The following is a 20188-nucleotide window of genomic DNA, read 5'->3' on the forward strand; positions in this document are numbered from 1 at the left end:
CCGGCCTTCCGGGCCTCCGACGGCGGCTGCCCCAAGAAATGCCTGTGTCCCCGCCGAAGCCCGCCGCCCTCCGCGTGCTCCCCGGCCTCGCCTGTTCACACCCGCATTGTCCTCTGCGACGGAAGAAAACGATCGGGCCGGCCAGATTCCGGACAGATCGCAGAACGCCTAAATACCTTGGACCGGCGCGGAGAGAGGGAGCCCGCCCTTGGGAGCGGAACGGGGTCCTGCGGCGGGTCCTTCCGGGCGGTGACATTCAGCGGCCGTGCGGGGCGGCGGGACGTCCCTCTTGGAGCCATGGCCCAGTTCGTCCGTAACCTCGCCGAGAAGGCTCCGGCGCTGCTGAACGGTGAGCACGGCCGCGGCCCGGGGCGGGAGGCCTGAGAAGACGACGCGGGCGGTGGTACCTCGAGGGCGGCGCGGGAGCCGGGGGGCGGGGGGAGGGGACGGCGGGGGCGGCGGGGGCCGGCCTGCGACTGTCCTCTAGCCTTCCGCCGCCTGTCCCGCAGCTTGGGTCCTCGGTGCCGCCTACGAAGGGAGGAAGGGGCGTGCGGGCAGGCTGGGGTCGCCCTCTCTGCCGCCATTTGCCCCCTTCGGCCTCGGGGGGCGGGGGTCCGGCGGCGGTGCGGCCTGCGGCGGGGCGACGGCAGGAGGGCACAGGCCCGCCGAGCGCCGTGGATCGTCTGCCTCTCAGACCGGCTACCTGGAAGGCTCCGTGACTGTCTGGGGATGGGTGTGCTGCCCTGGAGCGTGGGCTCTGCCCTCGTCCTGGCCGGGTTGTGAAGTTGCTGCTTTAATGGAAATGGTGGGCGGAATCGAGCTTTGTAGACCTGGGGTATCCCTGACTCCAACAGACCTAGGAAGGGAGCGTGTCCACAGCCGTCTTTATTATTCTGGCTTAATATTCATGGGCTTTTTCGTGAACGAAAGCCCAGCTGGCGGACCGCTGTACTTAAGACCAACCCTGAAGAGCCCCAGCCCTGAGTAGCAGCCTCTTCAGTCCAAAGTAGCGCGTTCGTCTGCTGGGTAGCAGGGTGTTCGTTTTACCCGCAAGGCGAGAAAGTAAAACCGGGGCGCGTTGTATTCTAGGAAGCGGTTGAAGCACAGATCTCTAGCTTTCGCTCACATTCGATCATGAAACGTGAATGGAAACAATTTTCCGAACACCTGTATTTTTTAACCCATTTTACTGTGATTAGTATCTTAATCATCTTTCTTTGCTCCTGTCAGCAGCCAAACAGTGAGTTATTGAAGGCCTGGTAATGCCAAATACAGTAATGCTGGAGTGTCTCCTACACAACCCCACAATCCACTAACTTAACACATTTTCCTGAAGCGCTTAAGTTTGCAGCGTATCACGGTACCTATTGTGATAAAGCTCTATAGTTGTATATAAATAAAAAAGAAGAAATTGTGGGCTTCATCCTTTGGACTTTGTGGATGATTCGAAGAAAAAAAAAATTGTTTCAGGTGGATCCCCCCTCCCCCAGCATGGTTTTCATACCTTTCAGGTGATGGGTTTGAAACTGATTTTTTTTTTTTTTTAAGATTTTATTTATTTATTCATGACAGACATAGAGACCGGGGAGAGGGAGAGGCAGAGACACAGGCAGAGAGAGAAGCAGGCCCCATGCAGGAAGCCCGACGTTGGGACTCCATCCCGGGACCCAAGGATCACACCCTAGGCCAAAGGCAGCAGTGGCCCTGAAACTGATTTTAATAATAAAATTCAAAAAGAAAAATAATACAAAAAAATTTTTATTAAAAAATAAACTCTTGTATCATTGTAATTAAAAGATAACAGTTGTTATTCTTCCAAAAGCACTCAGCTGGGGCCAGACTGTTAAATGCAGAAATGTATTTTGCTTTGTAACATAGTTCAGTATGTTATGTGTACTTCTAGTATCTGATAAAAATTGGGACACCTGGCTAGCTCAGTAAATGGAGCCCGCAACTCTCGATCTTGGGGTTGTGGGTTCAAGCCCCACGTTGGATAGAGATGAGTTAAAAATAAAATCTTTTTTAACAAGACTTTTTTTTTTTTTTAAGATTTTATTCATTTATTCATGAGAGACACAGAGAGAGAGGGAAAGACATAAAGGGAGAAGCAGACTCCTCACAGGGAGCCTGATAAGAGACTCGCTGGACCTGGGATCACACCCTGATCCAAAGGCAGCTGTTCAACCACTGAGCCACCCAGGCGTCCCTAAAAAGATTAAAAATAATAATAATAACCATAGAAGCACCTGACTAGCTCAGTCTATAGAACAAGATTCTTGATCTCTAGGTCGTGAGTTTGAGCCCCATGTTTGGCCTAGAGTTCTTTTTGTTTCTTTTTTATATAGAGCTTACTTTTAAAAAATTTCTTAATGTATCTGTTAATTCTCCTGGGAGCACAAGGAAGCTTACAGGAATAAGTAACTTCCCCAGGGAAGTCATGGAGTCCGATTTTTTTTTTCTTTCCTATTTATTAAACTTGAGACTTTTTTTTTTAAGATGTATTTATTTATTCATGAGAGAGGCAGAGACATAGGCTTAGAGAGAAGCAGGCTTCTTGCAGGGAGCCTGATGTGGGACTTGATCCCCGGACCCAGGATCATGTTCTGAGCCAAAGGCAGACACTCAACCGCTGAGCCACCCAGGCATCCCCAAACTTGCGGCTTTATTTGGATTTTACCAGCTTTGCATTAATCTCTTTCTGTTCCAGAAGCCCATCCAGGTTCCATGTTGTACTGAGTTTTTAATCTTCATAGTTTCCTGTGAATTGTAACACTTTAATATCAGGGTTTTTTACTTCCCACAATCTTGACAATTTTTAAGCTATCTGTGTAGATACATACCTGTTGAGGTATCCTGTAAAGATGTTCTCCATTCTGTATTTGTCTGGTATTTTTCTCATGAGTAGTTTGGAGCTGTGGGTTTTGAGAAAGAATAACACAAAAGTGAAATGCCATAATCACCTATCAGGGTGTATGTGATACCCATTTAACATCACTGGTGAAATTAGCTTTCATCATTTGGTTATGGTTAATGTTGCTAGGTTTCTTACTGTAAGGTTACTGTTTTTCCTTTCCCATAATCTATTCTTCAGAAGCAAGTAACCAAGTCTAGTTCGTGGTGTGCATTGAGGGGGTAGGGAGCAGCTGCCAACAGCAGGGATTCCATCTCCTGTAGGAAGGAGTATTTACATATAATTAAATGGAATTCTATCAGAAAGATTTGTTCTTCCCAGTTGTTTATTTAGTGGTGTATTGTATGGATTCATGTACATTTGTTTCATACTTCCTACCTCCAGTAGTATGTTTTGTTCAAATTGTTGCAGCCGGGCATCCCTGGGTGGCTCAGCGGTTTAGCGCCTGCCTTTGGCCCAGGGTGTGATCCTGGAGACCCGGGATCGAGTCCCACATCGGGCTCCCTGCATGGAGCCTGCTTCTCCCTCTGCCTGTGTCTCTGCCTTTCTCTCTCTCTGTGTCTCTCATGAATAAATAAATAAAATCTTAAAAAAAAAAATTGTTGCAGCCTTGGCCATTGAAAACTCTTTCAGGTTGGCATCTCTGTCCTCTTGACCTACCCCCGTTCTTGTACTACAAAATCCTTCAGACTCAAGTTAAATTTTCCTTGCCCCAGCCTTAGAATCGACCATTTCTCCAAGGAGCCCTAGTTTCTTTTGTTGGACAATGGTATTTTGAAACTAATATCTAGGCACCAAATAAATTTCTTGCTACTAGATTGCTAGAATATCATTGCTTCTATGCCCTCTTTAAGGGTGTGTATGTAGTAACCCATGTGTATACATGCATATATATGGTGGTCTCTGTATCTGTCCATCTGTAAATATATTAAACTACATATGAGTTCATATGAATGTCTCCAACTCTAATCTAGTACAATGGGGTTATTCTTGCTTCTTTTCTTGCCTATTTGTCATTTTCCTCTCCTACAGTGACAAATCTGGCTCCCATCATCCACCATTTATTTACCTATTTTTTTTAAAGGATGAAATATATGTGTTTTGAAGATAATTTTAAAGACAGTTACACAAGACTTTGTACTCTGTGATAGTCCCATTTTACGGGCACTGTCAGTTCTATGTAGAACTGAGAGCCTTGTGTCTGCTCATGGCCCTAAGCACGAAGGGTGTTGCAGATAGTAATTCTCGGTAGTGAAATACCCAAATTCAGGAAGCTAATAATAGGAAAAGTACCAAGAGCCTTGGATAATCCATCTTTGAATAGTAATTTATGGATGTTCATGCAAGTGTGCTGTTTTTATCACGTTTGTCTTGTAACTTTCTTATAAAATGCCTTTTTCTTTCTGAAGTCACTACCATAATCTTACATCTATTCTGGTTATTAAGAATTTTTTGTTCTCTGAAATAGTAACTACCTTGAGGAATTTCAGCATAGTAATAGATTTGAGTTTGGGCTGCTCTGAACAATACATGTAGGTCTTATTTTTATTATTTGTGTTGTTTTGAAGGAGGAGCAGCTGGGCTTTTGTTAAAGAAAGATTTAATTCACATATTGATGAGGATACCAAAAATGGGCCCTAATTGGTATAATTCCATCTGGATTTGTAGCCAACATTGTGACAAGTTTTATTCTTAAGGATGCGTTCTCTGTAACTCCTTCCCTCCCTTTCTGCACTTCGGCTCTCCCAATTTTCTACTCCTCTACCAAGAAAATGGTTACATTGCTGCTGTTTTCTTGTCTCTGAATCCAGCTTCTAGTGACTTTACAGTTAGCTAGATTTGCCATTCATAAGTAACAGTACTAGCTGGCCACTAGTGAAGTCCTGGCATAATTGAATGTGCTTATAGCTTCCTGCCTGATTGAACTTCCCTGTGACACAGGTGTTCTGCATCTTTAAAAGCCTCTTGTTACCAGGGAGCAGCTTTGACTTTTCACACCGGGTGCACATTTGGTACAAGCAGTGAATGAATGTGATGCATGAATAAATATTTGTGTCCAACCCACACATCTGCTTCTTTCGGTCTCTAGTGAGTTCATCCTCGTTTTTTTGTTTTGTTTTGTTTTGTTTTCCAGCTGCTGTGACTTACTCGAAGCCTCGATTGGCCACATTTTGGCACTATGCCAGGGTTGAGCTGGTTCCTCCAACCCCTGCTGAGATCCCTACAGCTATTCAGAGCTTGAAAAAAATAGTCAAGAGTGCTCAAACTGGTAGCTTCAAACAGCTCACAGTTAAGGTAACTATGGCTAAATGAAAACGTATGTGCATAACAAAATGTCTTCCCTTGGGAGTTTTCTGATTGTTTTGATTAATATATGTATTTTCCAGTGAGGCTGAAACCTACATTATGAGAGATAATCTCTTTCTTGACTGCTGAGAAAGATATTTACCTTTCTAATTTTGTCATCTGGGTTGAAATAATTCAGCTATTTTATGTCTTCGTTTCCTATTAGTCTTATGACAAAGACACAAGCATTTTTACTGGGCAACTTTTTTTCCCTCTCCTATTTTGGTTAGTATACTAAAATAGGATGGCTTACTTTGCTGATTCTATACTTTTTTTCATCTGTAGGCCTGGAAATATTCCCAGTTTAGCCAAAAGATTTCTTGGACTATCAGGCGGCTAACACTCACATGAAAGATAAAAATATCAAAACCTAGCAAGCATATCATGTAATATGAAGGGCTATTGAATTGCATTAAGATAAAATCTAAAGACTATAAGAATTGGAACTTGGATTTTATGTTTGCTTGCCTGAGCCAAACACAGAATACAAAAAAACCTAAATAACTAAATTATTGCTGACTCTAGAATCTACATCCTAGAAAACAGTTTTTTCAGGAGACCTCTGGTATTTCTGGTCTAGTTTGAAGGGGAAAATTAAAATTCACATCCAGGTGCTAAAAGGAAAAGGCTCAGTGTTGTTGTGGAAAAATAATTTTTTTCAACTAGAGTTTCAAGATCTATAGCTGTGCTTGCATGCTATAACATTGCTTTTTGGAACCAGTCATGTGCTTTTTCTCTCAGGACAATAAAACATTGATCTGTGAAACTGAGTAATTACTGAATACTTAGAAAGAGCTAAACCAAATAATAAATGAATAAAGGAGGAGACAAAGCTCTTCATCTCTCAACAAATTCCCTTTGACCAGACAGAAATGTCTCTTCAGAGACTTACCTTCCTATAGCCATCCTTTCATACGAATGCCCTGTCTAAATGTGTCAGCTCTTTCCAGGATGTGGGTTGTTTTAGGGCTCATAAAGTGTCTCATAAACTAATAATGAAAGGGTTAAGTCAGTTCAGGTCTTTAAAGAATGCTTTGAAAGAATTTATAAGCTCTGGACTACTTACCTTACATAATTGAAAGTTCAAGTGTTCTCAGCAGTTGAACAAAGTTAACATCAGTAAATCTTGACTTTGGCTAAAACTGCTCTCTAAATGAATAGCATCCTTACATTTTCTGTTACTTAATCCTGGAAAAGAATACTTTTAAATATGTAAGGAAGAAATACACATTAAAATTTGTGCTGCTTTTTTCAGGAAGCTCTGCTGAATGGTTTGGTGGCCACCGAGGTGTGGATGTGGTTTTATGTCGGCGAGATCATAGGCAAGCGTGGCATCATTGGCTATAATGTTTGAAGACCAATCTTTAACATCTCTTTCTATGTGGCTTATAATTTGAGTGTTCTTGGACCATATGTGATCAGACTGGTATTTGAATAAAATAAGATAATGTATCAAAATCAGTGTTTTCTCTATCAGATACTACATGGAAGGATCACAGTTTCTCTTAATAATAAGATGGATTGTCTTTTTGCTTTAATACATTAATACAGCTCTCAGGGCATGTCTTTTGCATAGCCTAAAATCAGAAAGGATGAAGGATGTATGTGAATATACCAACCTGGGAAATACATTTATAAGAATAACATTCTAATTTGAAGATTTGAAATATATGATAAATTTATTTTTATTTCCAGAATAGTCAGAGGAAAGGTCTTGGGAGAACTAGGATTTGCTACAGTAGGAAAAATAGCAATACCACGTGCCAAAGTGATACGGTTAAATCATGTCTGTGATATAAAGAATAAAATTTCAGTGGTTTCTTTTTGCTAGAATCAGAGATAACACCTGCATTTATAAATGTTAAAGTACTTGGTGGTATTCTAAGTATGACATCTTTAACACCAGGACAGAGCTACTGAGAGCCACAACCTCCTTTTTAAATCTAATTTTGATGTGTGTTGTATTACTAATCTATTCAGTTTTATGGTTTTTAGAACCCATCTTTACAAAAATAAAATACCCTATGGATATTAAATAGTTATAAATTTAGTATCCTCCATGGTTCTGAAGCATACATTATACTCTGAAATAAATAGAAATGCTTGCTACTGGTCTGTCAAGCTGTTTTATTGAGGATACAGGAGAGACTTAATCATTCATTGGCTTTTGGGGGGTTTCACCATCTTTGAATGGCTTATTGGTATGTTTCTAAATCCATTATAACTCCTGCAGCCATCGTAATACATGCATTACAACCTGATAACCAGAAGCTAACTGCGTATTAGAAAAACATCATGGTTCACAGTACAGTATTAATCCTTTAGTACTATTGAACATTTATCCAGTCTATCTCAAATTTATCCACTGCACTCAGAAAACTAAGCTTTAGCTTAGTCAAGGGTTTTCCTAAGTGATCAGCAGGAAAGTCTCCACAGAGGCTGCTGCTCTTCTGAAATTAAGTAATGCCTAACTTACCACTTCTTCCAGTAATCACAGGTGGTCAAAACTGAAACTACCTCTTCAAAAGGCATTCAGTAACTTAAAATACGCATGGTGAAAGACTGAAAGTTACTACAACAGTCATGGCGATCTTTAGGAGTTTCTCCATTTCACACAATGTATATTAAAATTAATAAATTCTAAGGTATGAGATCAGCTAGCACTAATAACCAACAAGGCATAGTTGATTCATGATGTAATTTTTTGGTAACCATCTGGTCACACACACCCAGAAAGTCCTCAAAATAAACATTTGCTACTCACTTCACTGCAACTTCCTTCTCTGCCATACAACACACCTATGTGTGGTGGCTAATAGTGCATGTACAGTATTTTCTTAAATATAGAAAATAGTTAAAATAGCGGTGGGCTCCTTGAAGTGGCAACTTTGCTAGCCAGTTACCTTTTGCCCTCCTGAACCCCAAAAGTCTTGTCTCCTAGTAAAGAACTGTTGAGGCTGGCTTTCACTGAATCTGTGTGCCAAGTGTCTGCCATTGACAACTTCAGCATACCTCAGATCTTCATTGTGAGCCTTCTGAATCCAGGCACTGTGGTGGAGACATGAATGTCCCCTTTTTCAGTGTTTGGTCTGGTGAGAGGTAATTTAAGCATGCAGTTACAACAATGTGAGAAGAACTAATGAGAGAAGTGGAAAGTCCGCTTGAAAGAGTCTAACCCAGACTTGAGAAGGGGACTCAAGGGAAGCTGTCACAGGAATCAATATCAAAAGTAAACTGGGGGGATCCCTGGGTGGCTCAGCGGTTTAGCGCTGCCTTCAGCCCAGGGTTTGATCCTGGAGACCCGGGATCAAGACCCATGTCAGGTTCCCTGCATGGAGCCTGCTGCTCCCTCTGCCTGTGTCTCTGCCTCTCTCTATGTCTCTCATGAATAAATAAGTAAAATATTAATAAAATAAATAAACCGGAAGACTAAGAGCCAAGAATGGGACATGGTACCCCGGTCAGGTACAACAGCCTGTGTAAAGGCTATTAAGTCAGAAAAAGTAAAGCACACTAGAGGTTGTGAAAGAACTTAACATGTGACTGAATCCCCAGGGGGTGGTAGTGTTATAAGACCAGGGAACAGGGACCAGATCTCGGAAGTGCCTTTAACACCGTACGAAGGATTGTACTGTCAAGACCAGTGAATAGGCAACCATGGAGGGATTTGACAAGGCACAATTTCTCCCCTTGATTTGTATGGTCTGACAGCAGCAGGCGATTTCAATTCCAGGTAACAGAAGCCAGGACAGAAACCCACGTGGGGTGCATATAAGAGCACAGGTGGCTCTGCACTTTTCTCAGTGTGTAGGAGCACAGACATTCTTAGTACAGGGCACCAGCAAAGAGGGGAGGTGACGGGCTGCTGAAGTTCAACCCAGTCATACATGTTTGTCCATACCTGTGGTCCAAAGGTAGGATTTCTTTTTCTTTTGTTTGTTCGTGTTTTTTTGTTTTTTTGTTTTTTTTTTAAGATTTTATTTATTCATGGGAGACACGGAGAGAGGCAGAGACATAGGCAGAGAGAGAAGCAAGCCCCCTGTGGGGAGCCCAATGCAGGACTCCATCCTGGAACTCCGGGATCACACCCTGAGCCAAAGGCAGATGGATGCTCAACCACTGAGCCATCCAGGCGTCCCCAAAAGTAGAATTTCTAAGGAAACCACTATGTAAAAGTAAATTTTCCACATGAATGTCAGTAAATATCAGAGCCATTTTAGAAGGCTTTCATTTCAAGATCACATGGATGTGAAACTGTCTACACTTAATCCTTTGTTCTATACACCTCATGCTCTCCTTGTTTCTTCTACCCTGATTTCTGAGGATAGCTCAATGCACTTTACTTTCTTCACATCCTCAAAGCACTTGCACTATGTCATTTCACCCTCGACTTTTCCCTCAGGTCTGTGGCATAAATGATAGACCCATTTAATAGGTACTAAGCAGAAACATTAAATGATCCCATGAGTAATAAGTGGCATCCCAAACTGGGCCCAGATAGTGACCCCATGTCATAGTCTATGCCCTGACTTCATAGTTTATGCCTGACCGCCTCATAAACCTCCCTGTATTGTACTTTCACAGTTCCATTCTATAGTAATGTTCTATTTTGCCCTACTATCAAGCTACTTAAGCTTTATTGTCCCATCAGATATCATCCTACCTAAACTCATGTTAAGTGACATCTAACTTTGTGAGACTTAATATTTCCTAGTTAGTATACTTTTTATTTCTTCCAGAAATGAATTGGTATGGTTATCACTCAAGATAACCACAAAGCAGCTCCACCAGAGATCCCCTTAGCAGGGAACCCACACTGAACTGCTTACCCCACTACTATTAAAGTATTGACATGGAAGACCCTTGATGATCTGCCTGTAGCCTTGCCTTAATCTCATTCTGCTACCAGCCTTTGCTTCAGCCACACAATTTCCAACCAGTCCCCATAAAAGCCAATTTTAGATCTCATCACATTATCCACTATTCCTGATGGTTGCAGTTCATTAGTCACCAAACTTATTTCATTTTTTTAATGTTTACTTTTTTTCAGTATTTTTTTTAACATTTTATTTATTCAGAGACACAGAGAGAGAGAGGCAGAGACACAGGCAGAGGGAGAAGCAGGCTCCATGCAGGGAGCCCGATGTGGGACTCGACCCCGGGGTCCCCGGGATCACGCCCTGAGCTGGAGGCGGCGCTAAACCCGCTGAGCCACCAGGGCTGCCCTTTTTTTCAAGATTTTGAGAGAATGTGCACATGTAAGCCAGGGAGGTGGGGAGCAAGGGGGGCAGAGGGAGATAGTTTTCAAGCAGACTCCCCACTGAGTGCAGAGACCAACAGGACATAGGGCTCAGTCTCATGACCCCTGAGACCATGACTTGAGCCAAAACCAAGAGTTGGACTCTACCAACTGAGCCACCCAGACACCCCAGCTGTTCTTTATTTCTTGACAATCTTTTTCTCTTGGCTCGCTGTCACTCTGCAAAACTACTTACATGTTAATAATTGGCAATTTCAACATACACATGGATCAGTATTTTTCAAAGTATGGTCCCTGGACCACAGCAGCAGCAACATCACCAGGAAACTTAGAAATGAAAATCCTCAGAATCGGACCTAGAAATTCTGAGAGTAGGATCTAGCAATCTGTGGTTTCACTGGTTTTCCAGGTAATTCTGACACATGCTAAAGTTTGAAAACCATTGACAAATGATCCAACTAGCAAGCCTCTTGGTTCCTGTGAAAGTCCATTGATTAGGTCTTTGACCTTCCTTGGGCATTCATTCCCAAGTCATTACCAGTCTTTTCAGTCACTATAGTTTGAATTTCATGCATCCCTCTCTCTGACCACCTATTATCTTGCTAGGCCATTTCCTCTAATACATTAATTTTTTTAATATTTTATTTATTCATGAGAGACAGAGAGAGAGAGGGGCAGAGACACAGGCAGAGGGAGAAGCAGGCTCCACGCAGGGAGCCCGACGTGGGACTCGATCCCGGGTCCCCAGGATCACGCCCTGAGCCGAAGGCAGCACTAAACCACCAAGCCACCAGGGCTGCCCTAATACATTAATTTGGAGTCACTGTGACCATCAATAAATGGATGCTACCATCTTGTTCACCATTCTGACGTCCTCTTTTCCTTCCATTGTCAGTCACCACCACTCTTGTGAATATTTGCCAACAAGCCACATCCTTGGCTAGTCTGTGTGCTCTGCACTTGCACCCGTGTAGTGGAATGTAGCTGGAGAAAAGTAAGTTGGCCAGTCTCACTGCAATAATATAAATTCCTGATCGGAATCTTAACAGGGACACCTGGATGGTTCAGTTGGTTAAGCATCTGCCTTTGGCTCAGGTCATGATCCCGGAGTCCTGGGATGGAGCCCCGCATCACATTGCATCGCATTGCATCCGGTTCCCTGCTCAGCAGGGAGTCTGCTTCTCCTCCTTTTGCCTACCTCTCCCTCTCCCCTTGCTTGTGCTCTCTCCCTCTCTGAATAAATAAATAAAATCTTGAATAAATAAATAAAATCTTAAAAAAAAGAAAAACCTTAAGAAAGGGAGTGCCTGGGTGGCTCAGTTGGTTAAGCTTCTGTCCTCGTGCTCTCTCTCTCAAATAAAATCTTTAAAAGAATCCTTAAGAAAGCATTTAATACTACCTGACAAGCATACTTTATTTCTTTGACCCATGATTATTTCTGTCAACAGATGACCTTTCCTCCTACTTTATTAAGAAAGTTGAAGCAATTGGAGAATTTCCATTGACTCCCACAGCATCATCTACTCACTACTATCTGCACCCATGTATATATTTCCATCTTGCCTACTGAGTTGTTCATGCTCCTTTTTATGTTGTTTTTTGTTGTTGTTTTAAGATTTTACTTTTAAGTAATTGCTATACCTCACATGGGGCTCAAACTCACAACTCCCAAGATGACAAATCATGCTCCGTGACTGAGCCAGCCCATCACTCCATTCATTCTCCTTTTTAAAACCATGCCCTCCATTCAATGTCTTTGTGCCATAATTTCTTTCCTTTCCTATGTCATTAATTTTCTTCCCTACTGTATTGTTCCTATGAGTGTATACACATGGTACTACCTAGTCTATCTGCTACTAAACCAGCTCCCTTTTGCAGCAAAACACCTCAAAAGAAACCAATATTGAGGGATCCCTGGGAGGCTCAGCGGTTTAATGCCTGCCTTCAGCCCACGGAGTGATCCTGGAGTCCTGGGATCAAATCCTACATCGGGCTCCCTGCCTGGAGCCTTCTCCCTCTGCCTATGTCTCTTCCTCTCTCTCTGTGTCTCTCATGAATAAATAAATAAAATCTTAAAAAAAAAAAAAAAGAAACCAATATTGAGGGCACCTGGGTGATGGTCATTTAAGCATCCAACTCTTGGTTTCAGCTCAGGTTATGATCTCAGTGTTGTGGGATCAAGCCCCAAGCTGGGCTCCCCACTCAGTGCAGAGTCTGCTTAGGGTTCTCTCCCTCCCTCTCTGCCTCTTTCTTCTCTCTCTCCCAAATAAGTAAATAAAATCTTTAAAAATAAAAATAAATTATTTAATGTTTTAAAAGACTCCTCCTCTCCTTCTATCCCTCCCCTCTGCTCCCGTTGTCTCTCTCTCTCTCTGTCACAAATAAATAAATAAAATATGTTTTAAATGCAAGAGTCCATTCTCAATCCTCGTATTATTTGAACTTTTCAGCAGTATTTGACTCCCCTGAATATCTCTTCCTGCTTGATACATTTTATGATACACTTGACTTCCAGAGCTTTCCTGTGGCCTTCCTTCCTCCTTACTTTTTTTTTTCTTTTTTTTTCTTTTTTTTTTTTCCTGCTTCTTGGATTCCTGTTCTGGTTCCTTCTTTCTCTGTCTTCCTATCTTTGGAATATCAGAGATAAGGCTCAGTCTTTCCTCTATCTGTATTCATTCCATTGGTGATCTCATCCAGTCTTGTGGTTTTAAGTAACATCTATGCACTGATGACTGAAATTTATCTCTAGTTTCTACCTCTCCCTTGAACTCCAAACATATATGCAACTGCCCATTTGATACCTCCCCACAACCTTCACTCTAACAGACATCTCAGATTTAACAGGTCCAAAATTGAATTCTTGATTTTCTTCCCCACCCCCACCAGAAACCCATTCCACAGTTTTCTCCCTCTCGACTGTTGGCCAACTCCATCCTTCCAAGCTTGCCTGTCTGCAGTCTATTCTTCACACCGTCCAGAGCGATCCCATGAAAACATCAGTTGGACCAGGTCAGTCCTCTGCTCACAACTCTTCAGTGGCTTTCACCTTACTCAAATTCAGAGGTAAAATCCTTGCAGTGGACTGCAAGGCCCAACGAGATCTGGCTTTCTATTTTGTGTCTGGCCTCACTGTCCCGCACTCTTCCACTTTCTCCTGCTTCATGGATCGGTCTCCTTGCTCTACTTCAAACCTCCTGGCCTCAGCACCTGCTGGTCCCTAGGTTTGTAATGCTCCTCCCCAACATAGTGCCAGAGCTGGTCCCTCCCCTCATTAGGTGTTTTTATTGTGGGCTTCCCCAACCACACTAATTATAATTCCAAGAAACTTCTCTCCATAGACTTTTTTTCCTGCTTCCCCATCTCCAAATTCCCCAAAATCAACTTCTAATATATATTTGTTTGAGATTTTATTTACTTATGTGAGAAAGAGAGTGTGAGAGAGAGAGCATGAACAGAGGGAGAAGCAGATACCCCACTGAGCGGGAAGCCTGATATGGGGCTCCATCCAGGGACTCCTGGGATTCTGGGATCATGACCTGAGCCGAAGGCAGATGCTTAACCGACTGAGCCACCCAGGCACTCCAACTTCTAACATTCTGTATGATTTACTGATTTCTTATGTTTATTGCTTAATTATTTTACCTTACTAAAATAAATGTAAGGCCCCCAAAGGCAGAAATGTTTAAAAATCTGTTTTGTTCACTTACATAGTCCAAGTTCCAAGCACATAGAAGTCACTCAATACAGAGGTGATAAATAAACTGCCCTTTAATGATTCCATACCTTCATAAACAGCTGTTTCCTCTGCCTTCATCCTGGCTCTGTCTACCTGGCACACCCCTGTTTCACTTTGAAAAGTCTCTTCTTTTTTTTTTTTTTTTTTTATTTATTTATGATAGTCACAGAGAGAGAGAGAGAGAGGCAGAGACACAGGCAGAGGGAGAAGCAGGCTCCATGCACCGGGAGCCCGATGTGGGATTCGATCCCGGGTCTCCAGGATCGCGCCCTGGGCCAAAGGCAGGCGCCAAACCGCTGCGCCACCCAGGGATCCCATGAAAAGTCTCTTCTGATTTTCTCAGACTGTTTCCTTTTGCCCTCCTGTTGGGCCTCTTCTAACACCTCTCATTGTACCCTAATGATACATTTACATTTGTTTATTTCCCTTACTGAACTGTAAGCTTTTTCAGGAAGGTACTCACCTTTGTAATCCTAGCCTATCACATTATCTATCTGGCTGGTATATAGTAGGTTTTCAAACAATGAAACAGCAAACTGTCCTTACTGTGTTTGGTACTGGGTTGATAAACAGCAGAGTCTGGTGGCAGTTTGCCACAGAGGGAGATGCAGGCCTGGGGGACTCATTTCCTGAAGGCCTGCAGGCTGAGACTGCTCCAGAGCTCATGCCAGCTGAGTCACTCCTGCATCTCAGCCTCTAACTCTGAAACAGAGATTGAGAGCCCTGATTAAAGGCCTTTCCTGGGCAAGGTGAGAGTGCAGGGCTGCCTTTGCATAAGGCCTAGGAGGGAGCAACGAGCTGGTGGGCAGCAGCAGATCTTTTAGAGGAGACCTAGCTTGAAATCTGAAAATCCCAGAAATCCCTTAGGAACTGACCGTCTTAACTCCCTCTTGGCTTTGCCAAGCCTGCATTTCGGGATTTATATCCTTAGTAGAACTGATAGAAGTACATCATATGCAGGCTTATTTATTTTTTAACATTTTATTTATTTGTTCATGAGAGACACAGAGAGAGAGGCAGAGATATAGGCAGAAGCAGACTCTCCACAGGGAGCCCGATGGGGTCTTGATCCCTGGATCCTGGAATCGCCCCCTGAGCCGAAGGCAGATGCTCAACCACTGAGCCACCTAGGCACCCCCATATGCAGATTTATAACCCCACACTTTTCCTCATTGGCCTTATACATGCAACCTATGCTATGGATGGAGTTTTTATAAGAATTATATGTTGAGCTGAGTGAAGTAAGTCAATCGGAGAAGGACAAACATTATATGTTCTCATTCATTTGGGGAATATAAATAATAGTGAAAGGGAATATAAGGGAAGGGAGAAGAAATGTGTGGGAAATATCAGAAAGGGAGACAGAACGTAAAGACTGCTAACTCTGGGAAACGAACTAGGGGTGGTGGAAGGGGAGAAGGGCGGGGGGTGGGAGTGAATGGGTGACGGGCACTGGGGGTTATTCTGTATGCTGGTAAATTGAACACCAATAAAAAATAAATTAAAAAAAAAGAATTATATGTTGAATACTTACACAAAGTAAGACAGGTTATCTTCAGGGGCTCCAAGCTTCAATGCATTCCAGTGTTGTCAAATCCAAAAGCAATTAAAACACTGTTGTGCCGTTTTGAATTATAGCCTACTTGTTAAAATAGCTATTGTTGTCCCTAAGGACAGCCTGCATTTTTACCTTGATGTCATCTCATTCTGGGTCTCAAGGGGGTAGGGAACTTAATGGAACAAGTGAATAAATATAGTTCTGAGATAACAGTGAATTCTAAGGTGATGATAGGCAATTAGTTACCAATTTTAGTGACCTTCAGGTGGGTGGAGGAATGGAATGAAAGCCATGTAAGCCCAGGATTGGTTAAGCAAACAAACAAGTGATATCAGCCAAATAAATATTAAGTCAGAAGTGATGTTTTGATCATGACTGCTTTACCTTGGATCCTGTTAGGGTTTTGTCTGCCTTGAATATACTAGTAGAAAGAAGTATGCTTTTTTTTTTTTTTAAGATTTATTTATTTATTCATGAGAGACACACAGAGAGAGACAGCCCGAGACACGGGCAGAAGGAGAAGCAGGATCCTTGCAGGGAGCCTGATGCGGGACTCAATTCCAGATCCCAGGATCACGCCCTGAGCCGAAGGCAGACACTCAACTGTTGAGCCACCCAGGTGCCCCGGAAAGAAGTATGCTTTATTATGTGATACCCGTGTTACTATGACATGGGGGGAAACTATTTCCCACCTCACCCCAAGGCTCCAAATTTTACCCCCCACTGCACTGAGACTAAATACTGAAGCCAAATGGCCCTTGATTTGGAACCCTTGACTTTGTTTGCTCTACCATCACCGTCTGACTCTTCATCCCAAAAGAAAGCTGCCTGTAAAGACTCAATAATAAGCTCACAGAGTTATCAGTGCACAGAACACAAATCAGCGACAAAACCCATCTCTTATCTCTCTTAAGATGGTATCTATAGCTGCATGTTTTCCTTATTTGTCCATCTCTACTTTAGCAAAGACCTCTTGCAGGTTAACAGAAGCCACCCGTCTTAGATTTGAAACAAAATGTTACTCTCCTCACTTTGCAGGGCAAGATGAGATGAAGTGGAACCATTTGCCTGAGGTGAGTGAGTCAGGAGCAGAGAGGACTGGAATGCAGGACTTGATTCCTGGTTTCCTAACCCTAACCACATCCTCCCTACGCTGGAATATTTAAGTTGCTTATTGCACCGTGAGGGGCAGTGGTGGGGAAGGGGATGGTTTGCTTTTTATGTTTTTATTCAGAAACTTACTGACATCTGAATTGTAACCCACATGTGAGACACTCCAGTTAAACTCTAGCAGGAGTAGATGATAATTCCTAGTGTATAATTTGCATCAGAGCCCCAGACATGACAATATTTCCTGGGTTGTCAGCAGTGGAGTTGGCTAGGTGTGAATAGGGCTCAAAATAAAGAGAATAAGACTAGAGAGAGGCTAAAACCTAATCCTAAGCATCTTAAAAGTTAAATTAACCAGTGATCATCATTAATTATGCAGCCTCTATCCATAATGGTTCAAAATAATGGTTCTTAGTTTTTAAACTTGAAATCAGAAGCTCACATGACTTCACATATGAAAGACATTAATAAATGTAGCTTTTAGGGGTGCCTGGGTGGCTCAGTCAGTTGAGCTTCCGACTCTTGAAATTGAGACTCACGTAGGGCTCCGTGCTTAGTGAGGACTCAGCTTGAAATTTCCCCCCTCCCCAACTTGCAGGTGTGCAAGTATAGTGCACTCTCTCTTTCAAATAAATCTTTTTTAAAAATTAGGGCACCTGGGTGGCTCAGTAAGTTAAGCATCTGCCTTTGGCTCAGATCATGATCCCAGGGTCCTGGGATCAAGCTCCACATCAGGCTTCTTGCTCAGTTAGGAGCTTGCTTGTCCCTCCAACCTGAGGCCCCTACATGTAGCTTTTAATTCAGGCTTACATTTTGCATTAGAGATTATAAGATCTTTACCTTGTGCAATGATGGTTATATTCTCATGGGTTTTGGGGATTTGGGTTTTTTTACTTTAGTTATCTACCAAAAGAGTCTGGGAATAAACAACTAAACACAATGCATGCATTGTAATGAGATTCAAAAACATGTCAAAGCAACCTTACCCAACTGACCTTGAGAAAGATAACCTTTGGGAAATCTTCCAGGCCAGTCATGATTGCTGGAGAGACAATAACCAAATGCTCATTGACTCAAAGGACTTCTTCAACTGACAAGAAAATCAAGTCTTTCACTACTCACACCTTCACTTGTGGAAATTCATCTCAGAATTCAGGAACTGGTAGCATCTAGCTCCTCTGAGAATATTCTTCAATCAACAAGTTGTCCACCTAGCTAAAGGACAGCTTCCTGGAATTAAGACTGCAGAACCTAGGTTATAATTAACTCAGACTTCCTCCTCCTTTTGTACCTTGGCCATGACCTTAATCCTCACCTAGATTTTCCATCCCATCTACAGATAAAAATTTGTTCTAAATTAAATCAACTGAACTCTAGTCTTGTTAGCCTAAGATAAGTTAGCATTGGTGGCTGAAAGGAATCCTAAACCATTTTTAGACCATTTAGACTTTAAGCATGACTCAAAAGAATGCTAGACATCTCAGTGAGGGTATATTACTTTTTTTTCCCCCTCTAGTAAAAGAGAAAGAAAAGAAGAAAAGAAAAAAAGAAAAGAAAAGAAAGAAAAGAAAAGGAAGAAAGAAAGAAAGAAAGAAGAAAAGAAAGAAAGAAAGAAGAAAGAAAGAAAGAAAGAAAGAAAGAAAGAAAGAAAGAAAGAAAGAAAGAAAGAGAAAGAAAGAAAGAAAATCACTTGGTAATGTTAGGTCTAGGGAATTTTTTCAAAGTAACTTGGAGGCAAACAGTGTCTCCAATTCTAGGAACTGCAGCACTGACAATACATAGAATGAAAAGGGGTGATAAAGTGGGAGGGGCTTTGGAATTTAGCAGGTTTCACCTGCATGGATTTCAACTCATATTTAAGTAATAATCATCAGGTCCATTGCTACTTATCTACAGAGCAAAGCCCTATCCTACATGATCTCCTTGGTTCTTACAACTTTGCAAGAGATAATGTTTACAGAACAGAGAATAGAATCAAGTGTTTTGCAGGTATGAAAGGTAAGATTCAAAAAACTTGTCACGAAGCTTCACACACATGCAAGCCTTCCAGAAAAGAGCTATATCTTAGCTACTACGTCAAGGAGAAAGTAGAAACTGTCCAGCATGGACACCTTCAATTTCTTATTCTTCACCTCAAACTGATCTGCTTCTAACTGTCCACTTCCTTCCTTTCTCTTGTCCTAGAAGGAAACATTTAGGACATTCTTTCTATCTTTTTTTTTTTTAAGATTTTATTTATTTATTCACGAGCAAGAGAGAGAGAGAGGGGCAGGGACACAGGCAGAGGGAGAAGCAGGCTCCATGCAGGGAGCCCGACATGGGACTCAATTCGGGGTCTCCAGGATCACACCCGGGCTGCCCACCGACTATCTTTTTATATTTGCTCTTGATTCTCTTCCTTTCTATTCTTCAGAGATCTCTCCCTATCCATTCCCCATTTTTTAAAAAAGATTTTATTTATTCATAAGAGACATCCTCCCAGATCCCAGGATCAGACTTGAGCCAAAGGCAGATGCTCAACCACTGAGCCACCCAGGCGTCCCAAGAAGGACGTTTTAAACAGGGAATAACAGGGACATCTGAGTGGCTCGGTGGTTTAGTGCCTGCCTTCGGCCCAGGGCGTGGTCTTGGAGTCCGGGGATTGAGTAGCACATCGGGCTCCCTGCATGGAGCCTGCTTCTCCCTCTGCCTGTGACTCTGCCTCTCTCTCTGTGTGTCTCTCATGAATGAATGAATGAATGAATGAATGAATGAATGAATGAATTAAACCAGGGAATAACATACACCAAAATACGGCTATACAAAAAAATTCAAGCTCAATAAGGCAAGGACGCAAGGAATCTGAGGTGTGTTTGGAGGTAAGACATGAGGGAAATTTGGACCAAATAATGAAGGATCTTGAAGATGATAGGGAATTATTAAAATATTTTAAGTATTTGTTAAAATATGTTTTAATTTTCAGGTTAGGAAGTTCAGCCTTTGTAGCACAGGATGATTAGATTGGGAACTATTGCAGGAATCCTGAAGAAAAATGAGCAATTGTTATTGCATGGTGGTGCCATTAGAAGAGGTGATACAGGGGTACTTGTGTGGCTCAGTGGTTGAGTGTCTGCCTTCAGCTCAGGGTGTCTGCCTTCCCAGGACCCTGGGATCAAGTCACACATTGGACTCCACACAGGAAGCCTGCTTCTCCCTCTGCCTATGTCTCTGCCTCTCTCTCTGCATGTCTTTCAGGCATAAATAAATAAAATCTTGAAAAAAAAAAGG

General features: G+C 42.4%; 1 protein-coding gene and 2 long non-coding RNA genes across 4 annotated transcripts in view; 2 read left to right on the plus strand and 1 right to left on the minus strand.

The window, feature by feature from the left end:
• On the plus strand, positions 1-6715 carry ATP5MG (ATP synthase membrane subunit g). The gene is made up of 3 exons (XM_072822227.1): positions 1-349; positions 5046-5206; positions 6513-6715. Exons 1-3 carry the CDS (start codon positions 298-300, stop codon positions 6609-6611), a joined length of 312 nt encoding a protein of 103 aa, XP_072678328.1. The 5' UTR covers positions 1-297; the 3' UTR covers positions 6612-6715.
• On the minus strand, positions 2507-15959 carry LOC140631064 (uncharacterized). Its single transcript, XR_012028736.1, has 3 exons — positions 15788-15959; positions 2841-2912; positions 2507-2757 (listed from the first exon to the last, which is right to left on the minus strand). It is a non-coding gene; the product is annotated as an uncharacterized lncRNA (long non-coding RNA).
• Positions 15733-20188, plus strand: part of LOC140631063 (uncharacterized) — a 12700-nt gene continuing 8244 nt past the window's right edge. Inside the window, exons 1-2 of one of the 2 annotated variants that reach the window (XR_012028735.1) lie at positions 15733-16445; positions 16850-16884. This is a non-coding gene — a long non-coding RNA (uncharacterized lncRNA). Of the gene's footprint in view, positions 16446-16849; positions 16885-19667; positions 19780-20188 lie in introns of those variants that run through there. The other variant, XR_012028734.1, reaches the window with a different exon arrangement.

Source organism: Canis lupus, chromosome 3 (genome assembly GCF_048164855.1).
Source record: "Canis lupus baileyi chromosome 3, mCanLup2.hap1, whole genome shotgun sequence".
NCBI classification, from domain to species: Eukaryota; Metazoa; Chordata; class Mammalia; order Carnivora; family Canidae; genus Canis; species Canis lupus.